A 27,771-nucleotide genomic window follows, 5' to 3' on the forward strand; every position below is an offset into this window, starting at 1 on the left:
GAACGAATTAAGTACTTAACCCGAGGTACCACTGTATAAGAAGAGCAGAAATACCCTTTTGGTTAGGCATCATTTGGCAAAATGCTGAATCCTGTCTTCTCCTGCGGGAACAGGAGTTGTTGTGGGACGGAACTTATTTTATATATGCAGATGATGTATGCAAAAATGAATAAGGGTTTTTAATGGGGGTGGGTTTTTTGGAAAGTGTGGGTTGGCATTTCCATTTTTAAGGAAAAGAAACGCGTGTGACACAAGACGAAGAGCAGGACACACCCTAGAAAGAAAAACAAAACCTTTTATTGCTCGTACCGTACAAATCCAAGGGAAGCAGAGGGAAGGAGAAGAGGGAGGCACCGCGGAGACGCCCAAGGAAGACCCCCCTCGCCTGGCACGCCTCCCCACAAAAGATGCTCCGGAGGACTTGCCTCTCAAGCGGAACCTATTTTACAAACAGAGTGGGTGAGCTCGGGGTGGGTGGGGAGCCAGAGCCTGCCCCCCCCCCGTCCCCTCCGGGCGAAGAGAAGTGCCATCGCAGTCGCCTTCCAGCGCTGGAGAGAGAAATCGCAGATAAAAACACAGCACAGCAGCAGAAGGCAGGCGGTCCCAACTAAAGCTGCTGAAGAGGGTCAGTATTAAGTTAATAAACCTCAACTATCACAACTACGGAAACTAAGTGGAAAAAACCCCTTTATTAACCCCCTTCGTCAAAGATTGTGTGTGTGTGTGTAACACCCCTCCCTCTATTATCCAGGCCTCCCCCCCCCCGAATTCTGTAGAACATACATCGCATGGGATCGGGAAAGTCCTGTAAGGTTATAGTCGCAATCCAAAAATGGTTTCCTCGAGGGGAAAAAAGCTTCTGAAGTCATATAAAACCTTTAAGCACCTAAATGGAGGTTTCTAAGGCTGCCGGCGCTTTGGAGTCAGACGAGTGTCAAAGGCCTGCATTGAAATGAAAGGCCGAGTGGGGGGGGGCAGAGGAGGCCAAGGGGGCAGAAGGGCTCAGCAGCCCCCCACCAAACCCCCCTCCATGCTTGTGGGGAGGCATCACCATTGCCATCCCCCCCCCCGCCCAACGATTCAGAGCGGCTGAGCCTCTTCCAGCTTGTGTCCACGTGGCGTCAGCAAGCTGGGCTTGCCAAGGCAGGGATGGCACAGCAGCGAGGCAGGGGCACCATTGGTGAGCCACTGCGGGGGCCCACAGCCGTCCCCACCCCACCCCAAGTTGTGAGCTCAGGCAGCCTGCTGCCTGTCAACCCAGCAGGAGGACCCAGTTCCCTTCCCAGTGCCGGGTGGTGAGGATTTGCACCCGCTGCAGGTGAGGAATGGAAAGGGGGGCCACGGTGAGAAGGGGCCAGGGTCCCCAAAGCTCTTCGGATGGCCGCTGAGGCTCTGTCCTCCCCTCTGCTCCAGGCCCACAGAAAATAAAGGCAGCAAAAGTCACATTTTGGGGGAGGGCGTGGCTGGCCTGAGCCCAGGGGAAAAGGATGAGAAGTGCCGTGGGGGGGGTGTCCCTCCCCCAGAGCCACCCACCTTTGTGCCAGGTGAGTTTACATTCAACCATATGCAAGAGGAGGGGGAGAGCAGGCTGGGACCCCCCACCGATGGAAAGGCAGCCCTCTTCCCTCTGCGCATTGCCCCCACGGCAGGCATGAGGTAATGACGGGGGTCCCGGCCAAGATCGCCAGGACCTTGGGCCAAAAGCCCCCCCAGGAATGTTTCCCGTTGAAGCAGGGGGCAGGAGGGGAGAGGAGGTTAAGGCTTGGAGAACTGGGGCTTGACCCCAGAAAGGCACCTCTGCTGTGGTGGAGGAAGGCGGAGGGCCGGCCCCACACCCCACCACCGTGGGCAATGAATGGGCAGGCCGCACGCTCCTTGCGGACCCTCGTCCTGGCACAGCAAAAGCAGCTCAGCCCACCTGGGTCGGGAGACCTCCCCTGCCCGGGCTGGGACTCCGCAGCTGCCCACCTGGGCAAGAGGGTGCTGAGCTGGCGTGGGGCAGCCGGGGGAAGCCTGAGTGTGGCCACTGGAGAGCTTGACCTGCATGGAGCCTAGGTCGCTGCAAGGTCACAAGGGGGCTTTGCAATGGCGGTCTGGGCGGGCTCCCTCAGCCAAGCCCCCCCAACCCCAGTCCTGCTCTACTGGCCTTGGTCTACAGTGGCCCCGAAAGCACAATGGGAGCAGTCTCATTCTCCCCAAAAACCCAGCCCTTTTGAGAGATGCTGCGCCAAAGGAGGTCAAGAGGCCATGGGGGGGGGGCAAGGGACCATTCTGGAGGGAGGTCTCAGCTCCCGCCCCCCAATGCCACCCCCCTCACAAGCCGCCCCTGCCCCAGCCCGGCTCCTGGAAACACTGCCCTCTTTTTGAGCCCCTTTCTCTGCAGGTTCTCCCCCCACAATGCCCTTTGGTTCAAAGGAGCTGGTGGAGAACGAGGGCTGCTCTCTCGACTCCCCTGGGCACTGCGATGCCCCCGCTCTGTTCCTTGCATTTCCAGAAAGGGGTAAGCAAAGGGTTCCCAACATTCCCACCTTACGGTAGCCAAGCGAACCAAAAGCACCTAAGGGGCAACTGCCTCACCCATCTCCTGCACAAACGAAAACACATTTGGTGGTGGTGGGGTTTGAATCCCCGCTAAAAAGCTCATTATAGAAAGGGGTGCAGTATGCTTAGCATCAGTGAGGGAGGTGGGGACACCCAGTCTTTCACCCTGACCACCTTCCCCACCTTGGATATTCTGTGGTACTTTTGGGGGGGCGCGCGGAAAAGCCTTGCCCCAGCCGAGGGAGAAGCCAACTTGAAGAAGCAGAACCCGATGCACACGGACTCAGGCGCCGGCCAGTCCACAGGCCCTTTGCCCAGGAGCCACCCTCGCCCGGAAGAAAAAGGAGCTCTTCCTGCAACATCCCCGTCACTCCATGCATCCCCACATTGGCCAAGGAGGTGGTGGTCTTGGCAAAGGAGCCTGGGCCTTGCTTCTGCTCTCCAGGCGGGCGCTGCCACCGGAGCAGGCAAATGTCTCTGCCACCGGACCTCTGCCCCGCCGAGAACAAGGCAGCAGACTTAAGAGAGGGAGGTGGAGAGATCTTGCCCAGGTAACCCCAAACGAAACCGCTTGGGGAGGGGAATGAGAGATCCATCTGCGCAAGCAGACACCCAGGGGCGCAGGGTCTCAAGCCCCAACGGCAGTGCCACCCCTGGGCTGCTTTAGCCCACAAGCCTGTTGGGAGGGAAGGAGGGCACTAACAGTTGTGCCAGGACAAGCGCAGAAGGCCAAGCTGCCCCTGGACCAGCCATGAGAAAGACAGGGGAGAGGCTTGCTGGGGGCTGGAGGAGCTAGGGATCGCCCAGGGCCCGATCCCTCCTTCACTCTCCAGGGCTCCTGGCAGGCCAACGCTTTGCCCGCAGTCAAAGAGGTAGCAGCAACTGCACAAGCCGCACTGCCAGCGTCGAGGTGCAGCAAGGGAGGCTCCCCCAACCAGGGAGGGAAACCCCGGGAGACTCCATGACCCTCCGAGGAGCCTGGGCTTCCTTTGGCCGCCCCCCACCCAGCCACGTTCCAGTGAAGGAGGGCACCATGTAGAGGCGGATGACCAGGCTGGGGTGGAAGGGGAGGGCGGTGGCACCAGGGGTGTGAGCCCACCTTGCCCTCCTCTAAAGGTTGCCCAAGCAGCAGTGGCGCCCCCTGCACACATCCCGAGAAGAGCTCCCAGGAACTCCGCACAGCTGCTTTCCAACGCTCAGAAAGATGTGCCCCCCATCTCCCCCCCCCAAAAAAACCCCACTACTAGTCGGAACCGTTGGTGACCCAGTCTGTCACTGCTGCGCAAAGCCTTGCGGGCCCAGTATTCACGCCTCCCCCTGCAGCGTCCCCGGCCATCTGGCAAAGGGGGGGTCCAGCTCCCCCCCCCCAAGAAAACGTGTCTCTGCAGCACACGCTCCGTGTCAGTTTGCCCTCTGGGAGTCCCCCAGGCTCTCCTGTCTCTCTTCCTCCAATGACCCCCCCCCACCTGGCTTCACCAACGTCCTGGCAGGGTGGGGTGGGGGGAGACGCACTTTCTCCTGCCCAGGGAGCTTTCCAAGCAAACATCCGAAAATAGCCCCCTCCCCCCCAGTCAGGGCACGGTGCAGATCCTTGAAAGTCGAGGAAAGCCTCCCCTAAGTCCATCTGCGCTGAAAACTCGACAACAGGTGGGGGAGTGGCTGCGGTGGGTCCTGTGGTCCAAGCGGATTCCTGGTGGGGAAGCAGGGCCCCCCCTGTGCTGTTGCTGCTGGGGGAGGCTGTTTGCCCAGCCCCTCGATTTGGGGCGCTGCAGGGCCAGCAAGATGGGGGGGCACCCTCCCCCTGCAGAGTGTCCTGGCGTCCTGCAAGCCCCGCCGCCGCTCTGGCGGGGGCACTGTAGGGGGAGTGCCGCTGCCCCCCTATTCCCGGATGCTGGCTGAGTAGGAGAACTGGGGGAAGTGGGTCCGCTGGTCGGCCTCTAGCGAGTCCAAGGTGTCGTCTGTAGGGGGGAAGGAGGGGAGAGTCAGGTCAAAGGAGGCGGAAAGCTGCTCATCGCCTGGGGCGCAAGCGGATTCAAAGCAACAATTCCCCCACCCCCAGCGCTGCAAAAGGGGGAATCGAACCCTCAGCCCATGGCTGCCGGTTGGACTAGATGAGCCCTGGGGCGCCCAGGATTCTGTCACTCACATCGGTCAGGAGGGGTGATGGTGATGGACTGTGCTGTGAACTCGTCATCAAAGTACCGGGTGTCGATCTCAGATGTCACCTGCGGCTTGAAGGGCGGGATGAGCTGGGGAGAAAAAGGGGGCCAAGCTCGCTTTGTGGTCCTGGCGCCACCCTGACCCCCCCCCACTCCCCCAGGCAGCTTGAGGGGCAGCTGAGGAGGCTCCCCTCCCCACACAACCTGAGTGGCTGGGGGTCAGGGGAATGAGTACTTTGTCTTCACGTCAGAGGCCCCCTGTGCCGCCCTCTCTCCTTACCATTTTCTGAACCACGTCCTGCCAGTTGATGGCGGCAAAGAAGCGGTGCTCCATCACCTCCCGGGCGTCGTTGGGGCCGCCCCCCAACCTGTGGGCACAACAAAGGGGTCCTGTAACCACAGTAACTGGGGCGGGGGGCGCTGCTGCGAGATTTCCAGTGGGAGTCCCTGTACCTGGGTGGCAGCACGAGGGGCAGTGGGGGACAATTTTCTCTCGCTGCCCCACAGTCTTGGCATTATTCTGCACCAGGCAGGTGCCCACTGGATGTTTTGGATGGCAACTCCCATCAGCCCCCTGGGCAGACGGCCGCAGGATACTGGTGGGCTTTGTCGTCCAAAGCACCTGCTAAGAAGCAGGTTGGCCTGACCTCTTCCCAAGCCTCCTTTCTCCCGGAGTATAGTGCCTGCCCCCCAAGACACCACCCCAGTCAGACCCTCCTTGCTTGTCACAAAAGAACTATGCAGCCAAAACCACAGTTTATTTCCCTTGATGTGCAGTGGCCCACAACCCTGGGAAGTGGAATTTGGGGTTCACTGCGCTTCTCCATATCCCTCCTGGGAGGAAGGCTTCCAGGGCAGCTTACAAAGAGGCCACAATAAAATTTGATGATGATAACAATATCAATAATAATATTTACACCCAAGTCACTCCGGGCGGCTTCCAAAATATTTATATAAAAACGTAATAATCCATTAAACCTTAAAAAGTTTCCCTGTACAATGCTGCCTTCAGATGTCTTCTAAAAGTCAAACAGTTGCTTATTTCTTTGACCTCTGACAGGAGGGTGTTGCACAGGGCGGGTGCCACCACCGAACCAGGCCCCGTAACTTCGCTTCTCGCATTGAGGCAACTGCCAAAAGACCCTCGGAGCTGGACCTCAGTGTCCGGGCTGAACGATGAGGGTGGAGATGCTGAGGTCATTTCGGTAATCCCAACTTGAAACTAACCAACTCTGCTGGAGTTATCCCTGTGCTAAATTCCGCTCTGCCACATTGACTCCATGGCAGCACGATAGCTGCCCCCGCCCCCACTGCCCTGGCCAGGTGGCCTCTTCCACACACACACACACACATGCAACGAAAAGCCCACCTCTGCTTGGGGTCCTTCTTGAGCAGCCCGGCCAGCAGGGCCTTGGCCTCGGGGCTGAGCGTGCGAGGGAAGCGGATCTCCTCCATGAGGATGAGCTCAAAGAGGCGCTCGTGGTCTTGGTTGTAGAAGGGCAGGCGCCCGCACATCATCTCGTACATGACCACGCCCAGCCCCCACCAGTCCACGGCGCGCCCGTAGTCATTGTCCTCCAGCACCTGGGGGGGGGGGGGCGAGGAGGAAAGAAAAGCAGGGGCAGCTCAGCCAGGATGTGGAGGGGAGCAGGCCGGGTCCATCTAGGTGGCCCTTCCTTCCTTTTTTTAAATTGGTTTTCACACATTACATTACAATACAGATGTACCAGAGCCAACACCATTTCCTCCCCATCCCCCCATACATTTATATTTCCTCAAACCATCATATTATTCTTTTCTCCCTCCTCCCACTTCGCCCCCACTCGATTTCCTCCACATTATACAATTTCCCCAATTCTCTGCATTCTACAATCTTCTCAAATCATCTATATATTCTTATTATCTTTCCTTACTAATTTTTCTTCCATCCAGTACTTCACATTTTATTCTAGGCATGTTACTGTATCTTTTTTTGAGCAATATTTTACCATATATTCATCAAAACATTTCCACTCCTTTTTTAAATTTTTGATTCGACTGATTTCTTATTATAGCAGTTAAAAGGTAAAGGGACCCCTGACCATTAGGTCCAGTCGTGACCAACTCTGAGGTTACGGCGCTCATCTCACTTTATTGGCCGAGGGAACCGGTGTACAGCTTCCGGGTCATGTGGCCAGCATGACAAAGCCGCTTCTGGCGAACCAGAGCAGCTCACAGAAATGCCGTTTACCTTGCCGCTGGAGCGGTACCTATTGATCTACTTGCGCTGGCGTGATTTTGAACTGCTAGGTTGGCAGGAGCAGGGACCAAGCAACGGGAGCTCACCCTGTCACAGGGATTCGAACCGCCAACCTTCTGATCGGCAAGTCCTAGGCTCTGTGGTTTAACCCACAGCGCCACCTGTGCCCCATTATAGCAGTTAATTTTGCCACAATTAAATATTCATTTAGTTTACAAATCCATTCCTCCTTTGTGGGTATAGTTTGTGACTTCCATCTAGGTGGCCCTTCCTTGGCAGCCACAAAGGGGGCAGAAACAGCTACCACAATCAGGAGAGAGGCCAGCCAGCCACCCCCTTAATCATCTCAGCCTTCGGTTTCCCCGTCCATTTGGGCCGCTGGCCTTGCCCAGGCAGGAGCCCCCCCCCCCCTCCCGATACCTCAGGGGCCAAGTACTCCGGCGTCCCGCAGAAGGTCTTCATGGTGGCGCCGTCGCTGATGCCCTCCTTGCACAGCCCGAAGTCCGTGATCTTTATGTGCCCGTCCTTGTCCAGCATGAGGTTCTCCAGCTGGAAGCGGCGCAAAGGTGAGTCAGGGGAGGGAAAGATCCTGCTCAGATGGGTCCCCAGGAGATGGGAGGTGGAATGACACGCTGGGAACAGCCAGAAGCAGCAGCAGCAGCAGCAGATGCGCTGGACCCCAAGGGCAGCCACTGTGACTCCAAGCCTTCAAAGGGCTGCTCCATCACTGCACACCACTTGAAGGGCCCAGGATGTCTGCAAGGAGGGCATGATCCTGCCTGCCCATTGGTGGAGGCCAGGGGCTACAGTGGCCTTGAGTCTGGGATTGCCTTGCTCAGAAAGCCCACCTGCTGGCTCCTTCCCCGTGGAAAGGTGGAAAGCCCTCAGTCCTTCCCTGAAGGTTTTTAAGCAGAGATTGGGTGGCCATCTGCCTTGGATGCTTTAGTGGAGATTCCTGCATTGAAGGGGGTTGGACTAGAGGACCTTCAGGGTCCCTTCCAACTGTACAGTTCTACAATCCCCACACCAGGAGAAGGGTTTTGCTTTCAGGCCTGCTGCTGCTCTTTCCCAAATTCATTCTTCTGGCATTCTAACTATTTCATTGCATTCTGCTTCAAGGGCATTTGAGACTCCATTGGTGGTTAAGAATGCTGGACTAGGATTGGGGAGAGCAGGGTTCAAATTCCTGCCTGGCCATGAAACTCACTGCGCGTCCCTTGGGTGGGACAAAAAAGCAGCAACTGGTACTCTGCAAGGAGAATTTTAGATTTAAAAGTACCATGTGCCTCCTCCTCCTCCTTCTACAGAACCTTCCCTCCCTACTCAATGCTGCAGGCAAAGGCAAAACCTCTTATGGAAAAGGGAGCCCTCTACAGCTCCCACTTCTCTCCATAAGAAGGATCTGCTTCCCACCTGAGCGCCTTCTGCTGAGGCCAGACCAGGTGTTCCGCACGGGGTTACCTTGATGTCACGATAGACGACGTCCCGGGAGTGCAGGTACTCCAAGGCGGAAACAATTTCAGCCCCGTAGAAACGGGCACGGTCCTCGGTGAAGACTCGCTCCCTCGAAAGGTGGAAAAACAGCTGGACGGGGAGGGAATTGGATTTTATTATTTCGGCCACAGACCAGTTCCAGCCCACATACAATATCAAGGAAGTCATAAAGCACGATAGGAATACATTTGAATTTGCAATTAGGTATAACAGGGACAAGACAGATATAGCAACAGTTAAAAAATATATAAATTAAAACTTAGTCACTTAACAGGCTGGGACCCTACCTGCCCCGCAGACTGTCTCGCCAGAGTGGTGCATGCTCTAGTTATCTCCCGCTTGGACTACTGAATGCGCTCTATGTGGGGCTACCTTTGAAGGTGACCCGGAAACTGCAATTAATCCAGAATGCGGCAGCTAGACTGGTGACTGGGAGTGGCCGCCAGGACCACATAACACCGGTCCTGAGAGATCTGCATTGGCTCCCAGTACGTTTCCAAGCACAATTCAAAGTGTTGGTGCTGACCTTTCAAGCCCTAAACAGCCTCAAAGGCCCAGTATACCTGAAGGAGAGTCTCCACCCCCATCGTTCAGCCCGGACACTGAGGTCCAGCACCGAGGGCGATTCCCTCATTGCGAGAAGTGAGGTTACAAGGAACCAGACAGACGGCCTTCTCGGTGGTGGCGCCCGCCCTGTGGAACGCCCTCCCATCAGATGTCAAGGAAATAAGCAGCTATCCCATTTTTAAAAGACATCTGAAGGCAGCCCTATTTAGGGAAGTTTTTAATATTTAATGCTGTATTGTTTTTAACACTCGATTGGGAGCCGCCCAGAGTGGCTGGGGAAACTCAGCCAGATGGGCGGGGTAGAAATAATAAATTATTATTATTATTACAAAACATGTAACCTAAAATTATCACTTAAATCATTATGATAACACAGCTTGTTGACGGGGAGGGAAGAGGGACATCCGGAAGATGAGCAGCAGGAAGAATGAAGGACGGCAGCTGACAACGGCGATTCTCTGGGGACCCCAGGGCCACGGGTGCAACTGTGCTCGGCCACGTGGCTCCTGTCAGAGCGGGACTGTGTCCCTCTCCCCGCCCCCCCGCACCCAAAGCAGACACTGACCTCCCCTCCGTTGGCATACTCCATGACGAAGCAGAGGCGGTCGTTGGTCTGGAAGGCGTACTTCAGCGCCTGGAAAAGGGAGTTCACAGAGTCAGCAGCCTCCTATTATTATTATTAAACTTTAGGCACAGGAGAAGCAGCAGCAAGCGCCCAGCCCCTCTCACTGAGCCTTCCCAGGCAGCTGCTGCTGACAGGTCTTGCTTGTGTGCCTCCCAAGACAAAGGAAGGGAATATGGGACCATCACAGCCTATGTTGTGCAGTTTTAACTGTACGCAGGTGACAACCACCTTGTTGAAATCCTGCAAGATAAATGCATGCAAGGCAGAGAGCTTTTAAACTCACTGCCGATGCAGCGGCGAGGCTCTGGCGACCGCAGAAAGCCTCTTCAAGCCCAGCTGGTCCCCTCAACACCTCACTATCCGTGAGGGTTTTTTTTGGGGGGGGGTGTCTAACCCTGGCACTCACCCCCAAGCGCCCAGAAATTCCGGTAACGGTCGTCTCTTAAGCGGACGACATGCACCGCGTCACCATTTTCCCTTTGCAAGCAAACTGGAAGCCCGTCTTCTACTCTTTTCAAGCTGTCTAGGTTGGTGCCCTCACTGCTCCCATAGATCTGTATAGCAACGTGACACTGGCACTATTATTTTCAATCCCTTTCCTAAAGATCCCTAGCATGGAATTTGTCGTTTTCACAGCCACCATGCACTGGGTCGGTGTCTTGAGCTCTCGGCTACAACCCCAAAGTCTGGCTCCTGGCCTGACACTTCCAGTCCCTTCACTGGTCTATCATACGAGGAAACAAGTCTCCGTTCTTTCTCCCCTCTGGCCCCACAAGCAGCCACTCGCAGAGACACAGAATCTCGCAGGGCATCGGAGGACGCCTGGCGCCCATTCCGTCCCACAAGTTCGCGAATGCGTACGTACCGTGAGGAAGGGATGCCTCGTGTTCTGCAGGACTCTGCTCTCTGTGACGGTGTGGGCCACCTCGTCCTTCAAAAGACAGGGAAGAAAGCATCGTCACCCGAAACGGCCCCATTATGACATGAGCAAGTGATAGCCCTAAACGGCCTTGGCCCAGTCTACCTGAAGGAGCGTCTCCACCCCCATCATCCAGCCCGGACACTGAGGTCCAGCTCCGAGGGCCTTCTGGCGGTTCCCTCCCTGCGAGAAGTGAGGTTACAGTGAACCAGGCAGAGGGCCTTCTCGGTGGTGGTGCCTGACCTGTGGAACGCCCTCCCATCAGATGTCAAGGAAATAAACAACTATCTGACTTTTAGAAGACATCTGAAGGCAGTCCTGTTTAGGGAAGTTTTTAATGTTTGAAGTTTTATTCTGTTTTAAGTGTTCTGTTGGGAGCTGCCCAGAGTGGCTGGGGAAACTCAGTCAAATGGGTGGGGCATAAATTATTTATTTATTTAATTATTATTATTATTATTGTTCATAGAATCATAGAGTTGGAAGAGACCACAAGGGCCATCGAGTCCAACCCCCTGCCAAGCAGGAAACACCATCAGAGCACTCCTGGGGGAACCAAAGCAACACCCCCACCCAGCACTGCTCCTCTTTGTGGGGCTGCACAGAGACCTCCCTCTTTGGAAGTATGTTGGGGGGATTGGTGTATCTCTAATGATTCCCAGCATGACCATTTATTCATTTCTGCCTGCCTCTCTCTCTGTCTCTCTCATTTCTTCTGCCCCTTGCTCAGTCACCCACAGGCTACTGGGGCTCTGCACAGCCCCAGTGGGAATCCGACTGGCATTTCATGCCATGTGGACTTCTGATGATGGACGTGTGGCCTGCTATTTGCCCGGATACAAATCCCGCCTCCCCACAACCCGGGTCTCCGCCCACCACGTCAAAGTCACTCCGCCCCCTGCCTCCCCCGCTTGGCCCTCTACCTTGGCAATGATGACTTCCTTGCGCAGGATCTTCATGGCGTAGTAGCGCCCTGTGGCTTTTTCCCGCACGAGGATGACCTTCCCGAAAGTGCCCTTCCCAAGGAGCTTCAGGTAGTCAAAGTCATTCATGGTCTTTTAACAAGGAGAAACACAAGGCTGGTTTGAAAATAAGACCTTCACAGTTTAGAAGGTCTGAACATTTTGAGACTTGCACGAGGACAAATCAAGAGAGAGAGTTTCATTACAACTTGGGTTGACTCCATAGATTTCATGAGTTCAGAATTCTTATTGCATGGCTGACATAACTTTCCTAATCACCCCCACACCCACCTCTTTGGTGAACTAGGCTCACCTGTGGAAAAACAACAGCATCTCTTCTATCAATAGGTAGTGCCATCGTTATATGAATATTCAGAATTAAAGCTTAATTTCCTTTATTACTTCAGTCCATCTCAAAGCATCCTCTAGTTTAAAACAGCGCACTGTATTTCCGTTTAGTTTCAATTTTTTTTACATGTATCGTGATTTGGTATACTGTATACTATACATAGTTTGATTATTTTGTCCCATTCTTTCATAGTTCCATATGTTATATTGGCTTTACACCAAATCGGTTATTGCGTGTGCTGCTCCTACGTGAATTCCAGTTTTTGTGTTTTACAGCTCCTGTTTTGCAACGAGGATGCTTCTTGTTCTTTATTGTTACTTTAGAATTTATTTATTTTTTAATATTATTTATTTTTAAAGGAAAAAAACACAGGGCTGCTGTTGGCCATTATCAGCCTCCTGGTGGGAACTTGGCACCTTCACCACTTGAAAAGCTTGAACATTGTGAGTCCATGTCCACAGTTAAACTCAGCGTGGCAAAGACTGGCGAAGCCAGGGGGAAACCGCCTCTTTGTCCTCCTGCTCCGCTGAGCCAGAGCGGAAGGTAGCCCCCTCCCTGCCACCTCCTTACCGCCTTGGCCCGGGTCTTGGTCACGGCCACCTCCATCTCCTCAGCGCCTGTGCTGTCGCTGGGAGAGCCGCACTTGTAGTCCATTCTGTCCTCTTCCGGCTCCTGGTTCTTCAAGCTGTTGGCGACCATCTGTATGGCCCGGATCCACTCCTCCCTGCGGGCAGCACAGGGGAAGTCAGAGCACTCAAGCCACCCTGGCACAAAGGCCGGCCAGCGTGCGCCAGTCCCTGGCTGGGAGAGTCCCAGTGCTTGGGGATCGGGGACGAAGCCCTTCCAGCAGCCAGAGGCTGGGTGCAAGTGAGGGCCCCCACCCCTGGTGGAACCGGGGTGGCTGAGTGGAGCTGCCCCAGGGGCCCAGAGAGCAGGGTGGGGTGGGATCAGGCGCCCCGCTCCAAAGCCAGACGCACCGCTCGTCGGGGGAGTCGACGTGGAACGTCCTTTCGATGACGGTTGTCCACTGCAAGCAGCGGATGATGAAGGTGTTGGGACGGGGCCGCTCGACTTTCATCAGCTGGCATTCTGGAAGAGGAGGAAGAGGGGGCTGCTGGGGCTTCTCCAAGGACGAGGAAGAGGAGCGGCAGACTCACCTACTTGTCCCCTTCTCTCAAAAACACGTGTACAGCCCCCAGCACAGCATCGTGGGAGGAAAGGGAAAAGGGTTGGCGTTTTGCTGCGTTCTAACTGCAGTCCGCTTGGAGCTCCAGGGGAGCTTTGCAGTCCCTGCCAATATGCAGGGCAGGGGTAGTAGGAGGGTGGGGAGGACGTACCTGCCACAGAGAAGTCATTCAAAGGGGGCAGGCTGTGGTCTGACGTCTCCGGCTTCTCCTTGTACCCAATGAAAGACCCATCGCTTTTCAGGAGAAAGTACCTGGGCCTCCACGTTTTGATGTATTCCCCTGGGAAGCAGAAGGGTGAGGCATGAGGGGCCTGAAGGGGCGAGAGGCACGTGCAGAGTGCCTGCCAGGAGGCTGCCTTTGAAAAGGCCCTGCAACCCAACAGCGTTGACGCCCCTGGCAGCAGATTCCCCTCCAAGGCTGGCAAGGGATTCTTGCTCTGCCAAGGGAAGCTGAGCAGGCCAAGCCCAGCCCTCATCCGCTTCCTCAGGGCACCTGGAGCCGGACTCTGCACCCCTGTCATAAGGACATGAGCAGCCTGCTGGATGAGGCCAAAGGAGCCCCATGAAGCCCAGTATCCTGTTCTCAAGCCTCCTCTTTCTCCATGAATCTTTCCAACGCAGGTTGGCAGCCATTACCGGCTCCTGCAGGAACGAGTTCCATAGATTACCGTATTTTTCATACCTTTTCCCTCCTAAAAAGTAAGGGAAAATGTGTGTGCGTCTTATGGGGTGAATGCAGGAGGGAGGCTCTGCTCAGCGCTCCCTTTAAAGAGCCGCGTAGAGCGTGTGTGTGGCTCTTGCTGGCTTTTCCCCGTGGAGGGAGAAGGGCAGCCCGTCAGTCCCTTCTCCCTCCTCCGGGAAAAGCCCCCAAGAGCCGCACACAGGCTCTGTTCAGCGCTCCCTTTAAAGAGCCGTGCGGAGCGCGTGTGCGGCTCTTGGGGGCTTTTCCGCGAGGTGGGAGAAGGGACTGACGGGCTGCCCTCTGTCCCTTCCCCCACCTCCTGCAAAAGCCAGCAAGAGCCACTGCCAGGCTCTGCTCAGCGCCCCCTTGTAAGGGCACCCTTTCGTCTCAACCTGCTTTGCTGGGAAGCTAGCAGAAGAAGAGGCGCTGCGCAGCTATCGCTCTTGCTCTGCTGGCTTCTCAGCGAAGCAGGAGGAGGGAGGGAAGGGTTTAAAGCAAGAAAAGCGAGAGCCGCTTACATGCTCTGCGCAGAATATTTTTTTCCTTGCTTTCCCCCTCTAAAAACTAGGTGCAACTTATGGTCAGGTGCGTCTTATGGAGCGAAAAATACGGCAACTCTGCACACCTGGAAAAATATCTGCAGGCTGCTTTGGAGGGTTCAGGGAGGATTTCCAGTGCTCAGGGGTGAGGTGGGCTGCCCCTCCCAGCACGTCTCCAGAGCCAGACCTCTTTTGGCTTCTGGCAAGAGCCATTCTGAGAGGTGGCTCAACCTGGCCCTCTCCCAGGGCCAGGCTCCCCCTTTGGCCTGCAGAAGCCAAGGCTGCGAGGGCACCTTCACTCCTCAGCAGGGCCCAGTGGCAGCACAGGGGGGCTTCCCGCAGCAGGGCCAGGCAGCCCCCTCCACCCGCTCCTCTGGCTCCAGGGACCAAAATAGCCTCTGGGCAGACCTGGCTGCTGCTGCCACCAGCTGCTATCTATATTTGTCTGCAGGAGCAGGAGGAGGAATTTGCTGGAGCCACAGCCCTACGGGGTGGGAAGCAGCTCAGGGGACAGCTGAGACTGCTATGGAGGGAGAAGGGAGAAGGAGGGGACTTGCAGTGGGGGGACAAAGAGGGATTTCAGGAGCAAGAGGCTTGTGCTGAAAGTCATGGCTCTGGCAATAAACATCCCCGTTGCTCACCCCAGATTTCACAGTCTGTCCTCCACAAGCGTTGACTAGCAAAAGCCAAGGAGTCCAAGGGCACCAAGCACAAGTGTGGAGAGCAGAAGAAAACTGCGCAGACCGGGATTCTGGTCAGTGACCAAAATAAATCAATTCATTCATTCGTGCACAGACTGCGGGGAGCGGGGCATCTAGGGACAAGGAGGGAGCTTCTGCTCTTGTGTGCCCCACGGATGCCTCCTCGCCAAGCCCATGCTGGCCACCTCCATGCTGCCCTCCAAACAGCAGAGAATTGCAGGCAGAAAGGGTCAGGCAGGCAAGGTCTAACCGTGTGCAAAGGAGTCGGCACTCCTGCACCCCAAGAACGTAAGACAAGCGGGCTGGATGAGGCCAATGGCCCATCTAGTCCAGTGTTCTTTTCTTCCAGTGGCCAGCCACCTGCCCCAATGGGGAGCCATGAGCAGGACTCTCCCCATTCTAGATTCCCATCCACTGGAGCAAGCGCCCTGCAATGCTGGAGGAGGCACACAGCCCCCCTGGCAAGCAGATGCTGCTATAGTAATAATAATAAAAAAAATTTATTATTTATACCCCGCCCATCTGGCTGAGTTTCCCCGGCCATTCTGGGTGGCTTCTAATCAAGTGTTAAAAACAATACAGCCTTGTCCTCCTCCACAAATCCATCTCCTCCTCTTTTAAAGCCATTCGCACTGGTGGGCATCGCTGCCTCCTGTGGGAGGGAGTTCCAGAGTTTAACTATTTGCTGTATGGAAAATGGCTTCCTTTTGTCTGTCCCAAATCTGCCAAACATTCAGCTTTACTGGATGGGCCCAGAACTAGCAATCAATCCAGAATGCGACAGCTAGACTGGTGACTGGGAGTGGCCGCCGAGACCATATAACACCGGTCCTGAAAGATCTTCATTGGCTCCCAGTACGTTTCCGAGCACAATTCAAAGTGTTGGTGCTGACCTTTAAAGCCCTAAATGGCCTCGGCCCAGTATACCTGAAGGAGCGTCTCCACCCCCATCGTTCTGCCCGGACGCTGAGGTCCAGCTCCGAGGGCCTTCTAACCATTCCCTCACTGCGAGAAGCCAAGTTACAGGGAACCAGGCAGAGGGCCTTCTCGGTAGTGGCGCCTGCCCTGTGGAACGCCATACCAGCATATGTCAAGGCAATAAACAACTATTTTATTTTTAAAAGACAACTGAAGGCAGCCCTGTTTAGGAAGTTTTTAATGTCTGATGCTGTATAGTTTTTTTTATTTTTGGTTGGAAGCCGCCCAGAGTGGCTGGGGAAACCTAGCCAGATGGGTGGGGTATAAATAATAATTATATTATATTATATTATATTATATTATATTATATTATATTATATTATATTATGAAAAACTTCTCTGCCCACTTTCTCCACACACAATTCTGTGCACCTCTCTCACATCCCCCAATACTTGCCCTTTCCCCTAAACTAAAAAGCTCCCAAAGCGAGCTGCTCCAGCCCCAGGACCATTCTGCTTCCCCTCTTTTGCACTACAACTGTGCACAGGATACGAAGGGGGCCCACACTACGCAGCCTTGCACGCTTCCCAGGAGCTTGGGCTCCGATGCTCCTCCAACCCAGAAGCTCAAGCCGCGAGGCAGCCATGGGGAGCGCTCTTCTCTCCATGAGCCGGCCCGGGGGACACCTGCACTTAGACCTAAGAATGCAGAGATAACATAGAGGAGGGGGCAGCAGCAGCAGCAACAACAGGCCCCTCAGGGACACAGAGGGAGGCTAAGCTCTGTCCAGAAGCCAACAGCAAAAGGAAGTCAACACAGGCTTCATTCAGAGGTGCAACAGACACCCAACAACTTAGGTGCCTTAAGAGACAGGCTCCCTACTGAAGGCTCCAGACATAACAGGGCTCTGTCCTACCCAGAGCCTGGTGCAGCAACCTCCAGGGCACAACCCCCACTTCCAGGAAAGCAAGAACCTCTCAGCCCCCTCTTTCTGACAAATCTCAGGTGTGTGTGTGTGTGTGTGTGTGTGTGTGTGTGTACATTGCTCACCTCTCTTGTGCAACCAGCCCTCCTTGATGACCGAAACCTCATTCATGTTGACGTGGCCGTGTTGAGCTCACAGGGACTAGATTCTGCCCACTGAGCCGCAGGTGGACTGGTGACCTGCAGAAGAGAAGAGAACAATGGCAGTATGGGTCCCAGGCTCATCAACCTCTGGGAATGGTGAAGAATCTCTCTCCCACAGTTATAGGGCCTCCCTCCCTCCCTCCCCCTCACTGCTAGTGTCCCCAGCACCACACTGAAAACAACCTTCTTCCCAAACAAGGTGGATCCCTCAAAAGTCACAGCAGGTGCCAGCCCTGACTCCCTGTGGAAGCAGAGGGCCTCACCAGCCTTGGGAAGGCTTAGATCCCCAGGGATAGGCCACTGGCCCAGCCCAGGGCAAGGCGGGTCTCCCCAACGGAGGGGGTCTTGCACGGGGAACTGAGCTGCTCTGCTGTCACCTCCAGGGCCCAGGAAAGCCTATGCAGCAGCTCTCAACATGGGACACAGAGGAAGGGGAAGGCTGGGGTGAATGAGGGACCCCCACCCCTGTTAGGGAGGTATTAGAAGCCAAGGGCAATGGGGGTCTCCCCGTCCCCGCCAGGATGCTTACACCTGCTGGCAACTTCCCCTTGGCCTTATCTGCCCCCCTGATAACAGGCACCGCCAGCAGCAGATAAGAGGCCCTTGGGAGCTGCCACAACTGCACATGCTCAGACCGGAGAGCAGACGGGAAAACAAACAGCTAGAGAAAGATTAAGCCCAGGCACCTGATGGGATTAAAGAGGGAGAGGGGTTCAAAGACTAGCCCAAAGATGCCGCCAGAGAAGCAGGGAAAGGGCTGCCCCCCATGCAATTTGGGAGCGGGGCACTGAACAAATGTATACAGGGGTGCTAAGACTGGAGGGGGGCTTTCATTATCCTCCTCTTTCCCAAGGGCCAGTTCATTGATGCTTGGGTGACATTCTGAAGGTGGGAGCCCAAGTGAGCAGACTGGTTTGCTGTATAACAGGCCCCCCCCCCCCAGGTCCACCTGCCACCCACCCCAACTGTCGACACAGGAGGCAAGGAATCCCCTTCCCCCTTGGCGGGTCACAGATAACAAGTGAGGGTTGAGCTGCCCCAGCCAGCGCAGTCCTCCTGGGCCTCTACAGTTTCAGAATCAGGGGGGTGGACAGGTGGAAACACCTGTTTAAAGGCTCACTCGGTGCCACAAAAATCCCCACACTGAGAATCCTGGCACACCGGGAAGAAGGTTAGCTTTGTGCCTCCCCCTCGCCCCCAATTCACCAGCCAGCTCAGGGCAGGCTGGGTTTTCGATGGGCAGGGAGCAATCAAGCACCCCCAGAGTTCCGGTTCCAGGGTTGTGCAACACGACGGACCCCCTTGGCCCCCACCAGACCCGCTGGGGATCACCCAAGGTCAGCCCCCTCTCCGTCCTGCCAGGGACACTTGCCTCCCCACAGCCGTGCAAAGGACACAGCGCTGGACTTTAGCCTGACCCAGCAGGGAGCTTCCCGCTCGCCCGGCAAAGGGGTGAGCCACCTGGAACCGCCAGAGACCACCAGCGAGGAGGACCCTGTAGCTCTGGCCTTGCCGGACCTCCTGGAGGGAGACCAGCCTCATTCCCAGGGTTGGGCTCGTGAGACTCGGCAGAAGAAAGGCCCACTCTGAGCCCCACGGCCCAAACGCAGCTCAGCTGAGGCCAGGAGAGAGCATGGAGGTCGCCCACTGGGCGAAAGGACGCCAGCCTGGCTTTTGCGTGTTGACACCGAGTGAGAGGTCCCCCTGCCCAGCCAGGAAGGTGCTTGTGCAAAGCTCTGGCGGCCTTCTGTGTTGCTCCAGAGGCCGGGGCTGACAGCAATGGCGGTGGAGTTGCGACAGGCCTTGGCAGTCATTTACGTAAGAGAGAAAATGCCCCCCCTCCCCGCAGGGAGCCAGATCCAGACACGGCGGCTCCACTCCTGGAGGCAGGCACAGAGATTTGGGCAAAAGGGCAGAGCCCTGCAGAGCTCAACGGGGAGAGCCAGACCTCTTGCCGCACCCCCCTCCACCCAGCTGGCTTTGCTCCCCAAGCAGCTGGAGGAGACGGGTGGGGAGCAAAGTTGGCCTCCGAAGGGCGACAACAGGAGCCAGAAAACCACCTTTGCTGGTGCCCAGCGTGGAACTGTGGGGCAAAGGGATTGCCCAGGGAAGAGGAAAAGGGAGAGCAGGTGGAAAAGAGCCCAGAAGACTCTTAAAATTGCAGAGGTCTGCAAATGGGGGTTGGGGGGGGGCCTGGTCTAAGAGGCCGACATGCAGACCTCCTGTGTCTTTGACTGAGAAGCGCCACTCAAAAGCACCTGAATAAAAGCCCTTTATTTTGCATGGCTACTCCCTGGCCCCACAAAACACCTTTTAACAGGAAAAAGGCAATGGCGTTTGTCACACCGACTAAACACTTTTCTCGGAAAGTGGCCCACAGCTCCTTGCAATCAAAGCAAGATCGATTAAGCCAGAACACAGCTTGACAGGGAAAAAGTGGGACTTACAGATCCCACGCCAGTAAAGGAGGAAACTAAATGCCTCCGGTGATGATTGCGGGGTCTGGGTCGGTCCTTGAGGGACTTTATAGGTCACAACCACCACTTCAAATTGAGCCTGGAAACTAACTGGCAGGCGGTGCAGTCAAGCCAGAGTTGGTGTCATATGTGCAGACTGTCCGGCTGCCAAATTCTGCACCAGCTGCAGTTTCCTGAACCTTCTTCAAAGGCAGCCCCACATATAAAGCACTGCAGTAGTCCAGCCTGTAGGTTGCTACAGCTTAGGTGAGACTGCACCTGTCACAGTCACAGCTGTTGGCGCCCAGTGGCCGGGACCTTTAGCTGAGAAGGGAGACGGGCAGCAAGATGCAGAGTCTGGTCTGTAAACCCAAAACCCACCTGGGCAATGGGTGGCAAAGATACCCCTCCTCTGTGCAGAAAGGGCAGCTGGCGAAAGTGAGAAACGCAAGTTTTAAACAATGGAAAGAGTGGTCTGGGCTTGTTGCTGCTGCTTTTGAACACAATCCCCCCTCTGGGAATGGATGGAAGGGGTAAAAGCCAAGTGGGTGTTCTGAGCTGCACCTGCTTCTGCTTCTCTCTGAGTAAGAGAACTCGGGTCCAGCTCTCCAGGAACGAGTCCTTGCTGGCCTGATTCGCCCGGCTCCTCCAGCAGAAGGGACAAGGCAGAGAACTTGGGGTCCTGCAAGGCTCCAGCCTGGAGAACTGGAAGCAGGAGGGACTCTGCCACCTGGAAGATCTCATGACAAAATGAGGCTCCTGATGTCACCAGGAAGCCATGGGGGGGGGCAGTGCGGTGGTCTAGGTCAGGGGCCCAGGGACTTCCAGGCCTACCCCAAGATCCAATGCTGCTTCTGGAGTCACCCCAGCCAGAGGTGTTTTATAAAAAAGCAAAAACAGCCTTGTAACTCCTCCTACTTCCCAGAGGGTTGCCTGCCCAAGCGAAGGTTGCAAGAAAATGATCAAGGAGTGTTTGGGTGGGGGAGGTAAAAACCACCACCCCCTCACCTGTAATTTCAGAGCCTTTGTCTATTATCTTTGAGAATTCTTGGAGAATGGGTGAGGTCCCTACAGACTGGAGGTGGGCAAAGGAAAGGAAAGCCCAGGTGAGCTTGACATAGATATCAGGGGAGGTCCTAGATAGTTCATCAGTTGGTCTGTGAACATTTAGAAAAGGATGCTGTGATTACTAAGACTCAGCATGGGTTTCTCAAAAATAAGTCACATCAGACCAATCTGATTTCCGTTTTTGATGGAATTACAAACTTGGTGGATCAGGGAAATCCTGTGGACATAGTGTATCTTGATTTCACTAAGGCTTTTGACAAAGTCCCCTATGATATTTTTGTGAGGAAGCTGGTCAAATGTGGGTTGAACGAGGTAAATGTTAAGTGGATTTGTAGCTGGTTGAATGACTGAACCCAAAGAGTACTCATTAATGGTTTCTTGTCAACCTGGGGAAAAGTGACAAGTGGGGTGCCGCAGGGTTCTGTCCTGGGCCCGTTGTTGTTTGACGTCTTTATAGATGACTTGGATGAAGGAATTGAGGGGATGCTCATCAAATTTGCAGATGACACCAAATTGGGAGGGGTAGCTAATTCTGCAGAAGACAGAATCAGAATTCAAAAGGACCTTAACAGATTGGAGAACTGGACGCAAGCTAACAAAAATGATTCTCAATAGGGAAAAATGTAAGGTTCTGCACTTAAGCAGGAAGAACCAGGTGCACAAATAAAGGATGGTGGGCACCTGGCTTACTAGCAGTACATGTGAAAAGGATCTAGGGGTCTTGGTGGACCCCAAGCTGAACATGAGTCAACATTGTGATGCAGCAGCAAAAAATGCTAATGCTATTCTAGGCTGCATCAACAGAAGTCTAGTGTCCAAATCAAGGGAAGTAATAGTCCCACTGCCTTCTGCCTTGGCTAGACCACACTCGGAATATTGTGTCCAATTAAGGGTAACTCAGTTTAAGAAAGATGTTGACAAGCTGGAAGGTGTGTAGAGGAGGGCAACCAAGATGATCAAAGGTCAGGAAGCCAAGCCTTATGAGGAACGGTTGAAGAAGCTGGGTATGTCTAGCCTGGAAAAGAGAAGACTGAGAGGAGATACGAGAGCCATCTTCAAATATCCTAAGGGCTGTCACATGGAAGATGGAGCAAGCTTGTTTTCTCCTGATCTGGAGGGTAGGACTCGAACCAATGGCTTCAAGTTACAAGAAAGGAGATTCTGACTAAACATTCGGAAAAAAACTTTCTGACACTAAGAGCTGTTCAGCAGTGGAAGAGACCCCCACGAGAGGTTGTGGGCTCTCCTTCCTTGGAGGCTGTTAAGCAGAAGTTGGATGGCCACCTGTCATGGATGCTTTAGGTGGGATTCCTGCATTGCAGGGGGTTGGACTAGATGACCCTTGGCGTCCCTTCCAACTCTAAGATTCTTTGATTCCCTGGAGAGGCACACACACATGAGCGCACCCCTCAGAGAGGGTGTCCGGTCTCTTTTGTACACCTGTTCCCTACCACATAGGCTGCTGGGCTGCTTCCCCATCCCAGGCCACCAAGCCACAGCTGCTGTTGCTGCTGCTGCTGCTGCTGCAGAGAGAGGAAGGGCACCTAATCCCAATTCCTCTCCCTGGTTGAACACACAAGAGCAGCAACCCTCACCCCACAGGGAGGGAGGCGGGAGGGCAGGCAGTGGGGGGGGGGAGAGGAGAGACTTGTTGACTTATAGAGCATGTGTGACTCAGATACTGTCGAGTACCAGAGTTGTTTACGCACTCCAGGATGTGACCCTGTGGAACAGGAGGGGGGAGGATGGGGGCTGGTCCCCAGGAAGAGGAAAAACAACGCTGAGTGCGGTAGAGAGGGAAGGGAGAGGTATTGATTGGAGTTAAGGGAAGAGGGGACGCAGCTGTCTGAGAGGGACACAGGTGTTGGCTGACTACAACTCCCATCATTCCTGACCACTGGCCATGGTGGCTTAAGCCAATGGGAGATGGAGTCCATATCTGGAAAGCCAACAGATGCCTCCCTCATCCCACCCCCCAGCCCTGTTGTAAAACCTTTGTAACAGCTAGGATTAAGGCTGTATAAGGGGTCTTGGCAATCTATAACAGGTACGTCCAACTCCCAAGAGACTGCGACCTTCTCCCAGTACATATAGAAAAATTGGCTGTGATCTACCTCTTTTTAAGGAGATGATTGACCAAAGTTGTTGAGCTTTTTTGGGGGGTGGATAAGGAACACCCAGGCAATCACTTTCACTTTACTTATTACCACAATCGACACCAGGGACACACCCGCGATGGGCAGGTAAATCAATCGACCTGTTGGACATGCCTGATCTATAACATGCAGGTGGTAGCCAATGCTTGTCCTATTCCGAGCAGACCCTTTGAAATTAATGAACCTCCATTAACCATGTTCATTAATCACTGTGGGTCTACTCTGAGGAGGAATAGCATTTCATGCAGCCCATTGTTATAATGGTCAATTCCTTGCTGTCGCCATCAAAAAAATATGATTTGAAAGCAGGCAGGTAGCAAATTAATAACGCAGGTTCAATCCCCGTATGGGACAGCTGCATATTCCTACATGTAGGGGGTTGGATGAGATGATCCTCAGGGGTAGGGAAAAGCCAGAGGGTGAGAGAGAAAGGGAGAAGGCAAGTTCTGTGGAGGAACTTCTCCAGAGTGTGGACTGCCTCAGGATCTCCGGCCTTTAGAGCAACCACCAGGAAGGTAGGTGATGGAAAGAAGAGGAAGGGTTCCTTTTGGCTTTGCGCTATGCAAGTAATTTGTTCTTTTCACAAGGATGCAAAGACCATAACAGAGACCCAGAGGGGAGGCACTAAGAGCCAAGCCAGGGCAGCTTCTCTGGGCGCAAGCAGAGTGCCCAGCCTTCAGACAGACACCCCTCTATTATTAGAAGTTAAACACTGCTTAACCTGCTGAGGGGACATGAAGATGTTTAGGAAAGGAAACTGCGCTTTTCACAGTCAACATGAACTTGTGAGCTGCTAAGATTAACAACAAACAGGTGAGGAAAGCATTTGACAAACAGGCCCAGGGAACAGTTAGGAGGAGCCCCAAAACCAGTGAAGGCGACAGTTTGCATCTGAGCTTTTGCATTTGAATGCTTTTCATTCTTTCAAAGCTTTTGTAATTTTGGTGCACTGACCAGCTCAAGGCTTAAAGCAGAGCAGATTTACTACTTTCAGGCCACGAGAACTCTGCAGCTCCTTCTTACCCAAATTTACAAAATGGGTTCAAGTGCCTCCAAAGGAGGTCTGGGGGCAAGAGCTGGAGGAACAAGAGAGTCATGGCCCAAGACACCACCAAGGGGCAAAGATATCTCCTCAGTCTACCAGGAGGGCTCTGGGGGGAAACAGAAGCAGCTGACCTCTCCCCACACATGCTGTTCCTCTGCAAAGCCTACACACCAATGACCCATCCAGATTGAAGCACTCTTGTGGAATCTTCCTCCTTTTCCTAAATCCTGTGACTGTGTAATACACAATTTATTTACTCCCCCATCAAACTTATCCAGCTTCTTTGCAATATATATATTTTATTACAGAAAGGAAAGCCACTGCCCATTCCCCCAGGACCCTCTCCTCCCACCGTTCGTTTTCCCAGGAAGGCATCTGAAACGGATGCTCCCCTCTTCAAGATCTCTCTTCCCAAGAGTGGAATTTCAAGTCCGGCCATTGCTACATCCCAGCGCAGACATTCCAAGGGCAGGCCGTGCAGGAGGAAGTGAGCGCACCGTCCGGGAGCAACAAGCCTGCCCGCCAGCCGGCACATTTCCTAAATGTCGAGCAGCGACTCTTGAGTTATTTTTAGTGGCCTGCTGGGGCCTTCATAAGAACACCCTGCTCCTTCGTGCAAGCCCCGCACAACCGAGAGATCCAGGTGAAGGGATTGAAGCCCAAGGAGCAGAAAGCAGGGGGCTTCTATGCACAGGAGCCAGAACACACGAGTTATACGCCCTGAAACGCCCGACACTCAGGTGTCACTGCAAGGTGGACTGAAACAGGTAGCAGAGGACGAGGGGGGCCTGGTAACTGTGCTGGAAGCCTGCTGCCTGCCCAAGTGCAGAAAATGTGGTATGAAAAAGCCAAGGCGCCAGCTGTGATTCATCTGCTCCCGACCTTCACGAGGCAGGCAAACCCTCTCCCCTATGCAATGGGCAAAAGCCTAGCACCATTCCCACGTGCTGTGGGCCGCGTGCTCTAGTCTGGAATGTGGTCTTCAGCTAAGGGGACAATACCTCTCTGGGAAGGCTGGCAGGCACCCAAAGCCTGGAACTGGCAGGATTAGCATGCCTCGGTCCCCCCAAAACCACCCCCAAGGTCTGCTGCTCTAGTGCCAGTTTCTAAGGACTATCCTACAAACACACCGGTAAGAGCAGCTTAGTGTCCAGATGCTGGGAAAGGCAACTTTCCCTCTGCGTGTGCATTCAAATGCAACCAAAGAAACAGAAGGGAAGCAACATGAGTCATAACCGTGTGCGCTGTGGCCCAAGATCAACAACATCCAAAGGCCAACAGACCAAAGAAACCAGACTGAAAAGGGCAGCGAATGTGGGTGATGTGTCAAGAGAAGGCCCCAAAACAAGGCGCAGAGCAGAGCAGCCACCCAGCGGTTAGCACATCAGCTGACATCCAGCCACAGCAGCCCCTGTGGATTCCCCCAAACACAGGGGGTGGTTTCCAAAGCAAGGCCCCTTCAAAACAAAACCCCAAGCTCCTCGCACCTTGGTGCTAGATTGCAGCTCTGAGGTGCAGCCTTCCCACAAGGGCAGCCCAAATACAGCTTCTGGCAAGGAGACCAGCTCTTGGCATCTCCTGGCATCATACAGGTGTGCTTAAGAGAGCACTGGGTGGGATTGCCACCAATACGTAAACACATGTACATATAGACCCACACCCTTCCTCATCCCCCGTCTCCTCCACGAATTGCTTGGCTGGGCTGCACATCTCTCTCACCTTCCCCCCAACCAGCTCAAGGTGCCCTGCATGGCTCTCTCCCTCCCTGTTCTAGCCCCACAACCACCCTCCGAGGTAGGTTAGGCTAACAGACTGGCCCAGGGTCATGCCCAGTGAGTTTTATGGCCAAATGGGGACTTGAACCCTGGACGCACGGGTCCTAGCCCAGTTCTAACCACTATGCAATACTGACTGGAGCTGCTACCTTGCTGGGTGTGACCAGGAGCATCTGCCTAGCCTATGGCTCCCTTTTTATCATCAGCTGGCCATGAGGGAGCATCCCAAGGAAGAAATGAGATACGTTCTCCACATATGCATGAGCAACTTGTAAGAATAGTAGGAAGCCAGTAGCACTGCCCATAAGAAGCAAGCAAAAGTGTCAAGATACCCAGAACTCCCCCCCACCTCAAAAAAAACGAGTTTGGTGCGTGGAGTGGAGACCAAACAGGCCCTAGGTTGCCATTCAGGTGGCAGCAGCTCCTGGCAACACCCTTAGGAAGGCAATTCCACAGAGCCCTAGAGTTGAGGGGACCTCCAAGGGTCATCCAGCCCAACCCCTTTGCAGTGCAATTTGTGTCTTCAGCGGCTCACCTGAAGCAGGGCAGCGCCAGAACTGCTGCAATACCATCCCATAAGCAGCTGTGTGAGCCAGGGGTGGTGGTGGTGGTGAGGGGTGGCAGCAAAGGGGCCTCGTCGGCTGGCATCTGGAGACCCAGCCCGGAGACAGCGAGACAGTGGAACGGACTCTCTCTGGAGGGGGCACCCAACTGAGCATGGTGGGCGGAGGGGGAAGCCTCCCTTGGGTATTCTTTAGCTGTCACTCCTGCACTGCAGGGGGTTGGGCTAGACGACCCCTGGGGAACCCCTCCCAGCTCTACCCTTCTCGCAGAGGCCATCTGCATGGGATGCTTCGGTTGTGATGGCCGCGTAGCATAGGGTACGACTAGATGACCCCTGGGGATCCCCTCCCAACTCTACTCTTCCGATTCTGCGATTCTGGGCGTAGTGGCCGCCTGCCGGGGATGCTTCGGTCGTGACGAAGTACGGCATGGCTGCCGAGGAGTGCGGTTGGGCTAGATGACCCCTGGGGGTCCCGCCCCACCCTGCGGTTCCGCGAGCAAGCCTGCCTCGCAGGGCCGGAGGGAGGGCGGGCAGCGCGGGCAGAGAGGCCGCGTGTTGGGGGAGGGGCGCCCTGCCTCCCCCTCCTCCCCCCAGGCAGGCCCCCCCCGCCCCGCTCGGCCTTCCGCGCAGGCCCCGCCCGCGGCCGCCTCCGCTCCCCCCGCGCCCATGGTTCGCTCCCACGTCCCCCCCCCCGCCCGATAGTTCTGCCCCGCGCTCCCCCTCCCTCGCCTCCCACAGTGCCCCGCGCTCGCGCCTGCGTCTCTCCGGGCGATACCACTGAGGGCGGGGGGGGGGCGCGGCCTACCTGGCTCCGCCGCCGCCGCCGCTACCGGCGCCCCCTCAGGGCCGCCATCCTCATCCTCGCCGCCGCGTCAGGCCCGACGGCGCCCGCGCTCCCGGAAACCCCGCCCCCCGCCGGGCCCACGCATGCAGGAAGGAGGGGGAGGGGCGGAGGCGGCCGGGGCGGTGCGCGCAAGCGCGGAGCGAGGCGGAGCCCGGCGAGGCGAGGCTGCAGGGCCGCGAGACCGAGGACGAGCAGCAGCGCCGCCGTTGCCGCCTTCGGCCGTGTGCGCATGCGCGCCCCGGGCGGCTCCCGAGCCGCGGCGAAGCCGTCAAGGCGCCTGCGCGGGGGGAGGAGGCCCGGCTGGGCTCGGAGCGCATGCGCGGCTGCCCGAGCCGGGGCGAGAGGCGGCTTCTCCACGTCCGCAGCTGGCACGACCAATAGGAAGGCGGAGGGGGAGGAGCCACTGCCACCACCTCCCCGCAGGATCGAGCTGGAGCATGCGCAGAGTGCAGGATGGAAGCAGGGCAGGGGACAGCTTCCGAGCGCAGCAGGTCTCTTCGGCGGGAAGGTCGTTAAGCCGCCAGGAGGAATAAATGACCGGCTCTCGCAGTAGTGATGATGACAATCCCTTTCTCATTCCTCTTGCTTTTAATGTATTTGCGTGGGGTTTATTGTCTGTAAGTTGCTTTGGGCTGCCCTGGACAAGGTAAAGCAACTCGCAAATTTAATAAATAGCAAATGAAATGTAGATGTAAATAAGGACGACAAAGGTCAAAAGTCGCGTAGAGGAGGAATAACGATGGGGGGCGGGACACACAAAATATACATGTATTGGCTAGGTAATTTAGAGGGAGGGATGTGCACGTTTCCGTTGGAATCTATAGGTAAAGGGACCCCTGACAGTTAGGCCCAGTC

The 27,771-nt window shown here is 55.3% G+C and overlaps 1 protein-coding gene across 1 annotated transcript; it reads right to left on the reverse strand.

The window, feature by feature from the left end:
• Nucleotides 1-277: 277 nt before the first annotated feature.
• On the reverse strand, nt 278-27,030 carry AKT2 (AKT serine/threonine kinase 2). Its single transcript, XM_081019002.1, has 14 exons — nt 26,878-27,030; nt 16,930-17,043; nt 13,190-13,318; nt 12,830-12,941; nt 12,423-12,576; nt 11,465-11,596; nt 10,491-10,556; nt 9,566-9,634; nt 8,401-8,523; nt 7,360-7,488; nt 6,070-6,284; nt 4,981-5,068; nt 4,688-4,790; nt 278-4,499 (listed from the first exon to the last, which is right to left on the reverse strand). Exons 2-14 carry the CDS (start codon nt 16,973-16,975, stop codon nt 4,420-4,422), a joined length of 1,446 nt encoding a protein of 481 aa, XP_080875128.1. The 5' UTR covers nt 16,976-17,043; nt 26,878-27,030; the 3' UTR covers nt 278-4,419.
• Nucleotides 27,031-27,771: the final 741 nt, after the last annotated feature.

Source organism: Podarcis pityusensis, assembly GCF_964106645.2.
Source record: "Podarcis pityusensis genome assembly, chromosome: 8".
NCBI classification, from domain to species: domain Eukaryota; kingdom Metazoa; phylum Chordata; class Lepidosauria; order Squamata; family Lacertidae; genus Podarcis; species Podarcis pityusensis.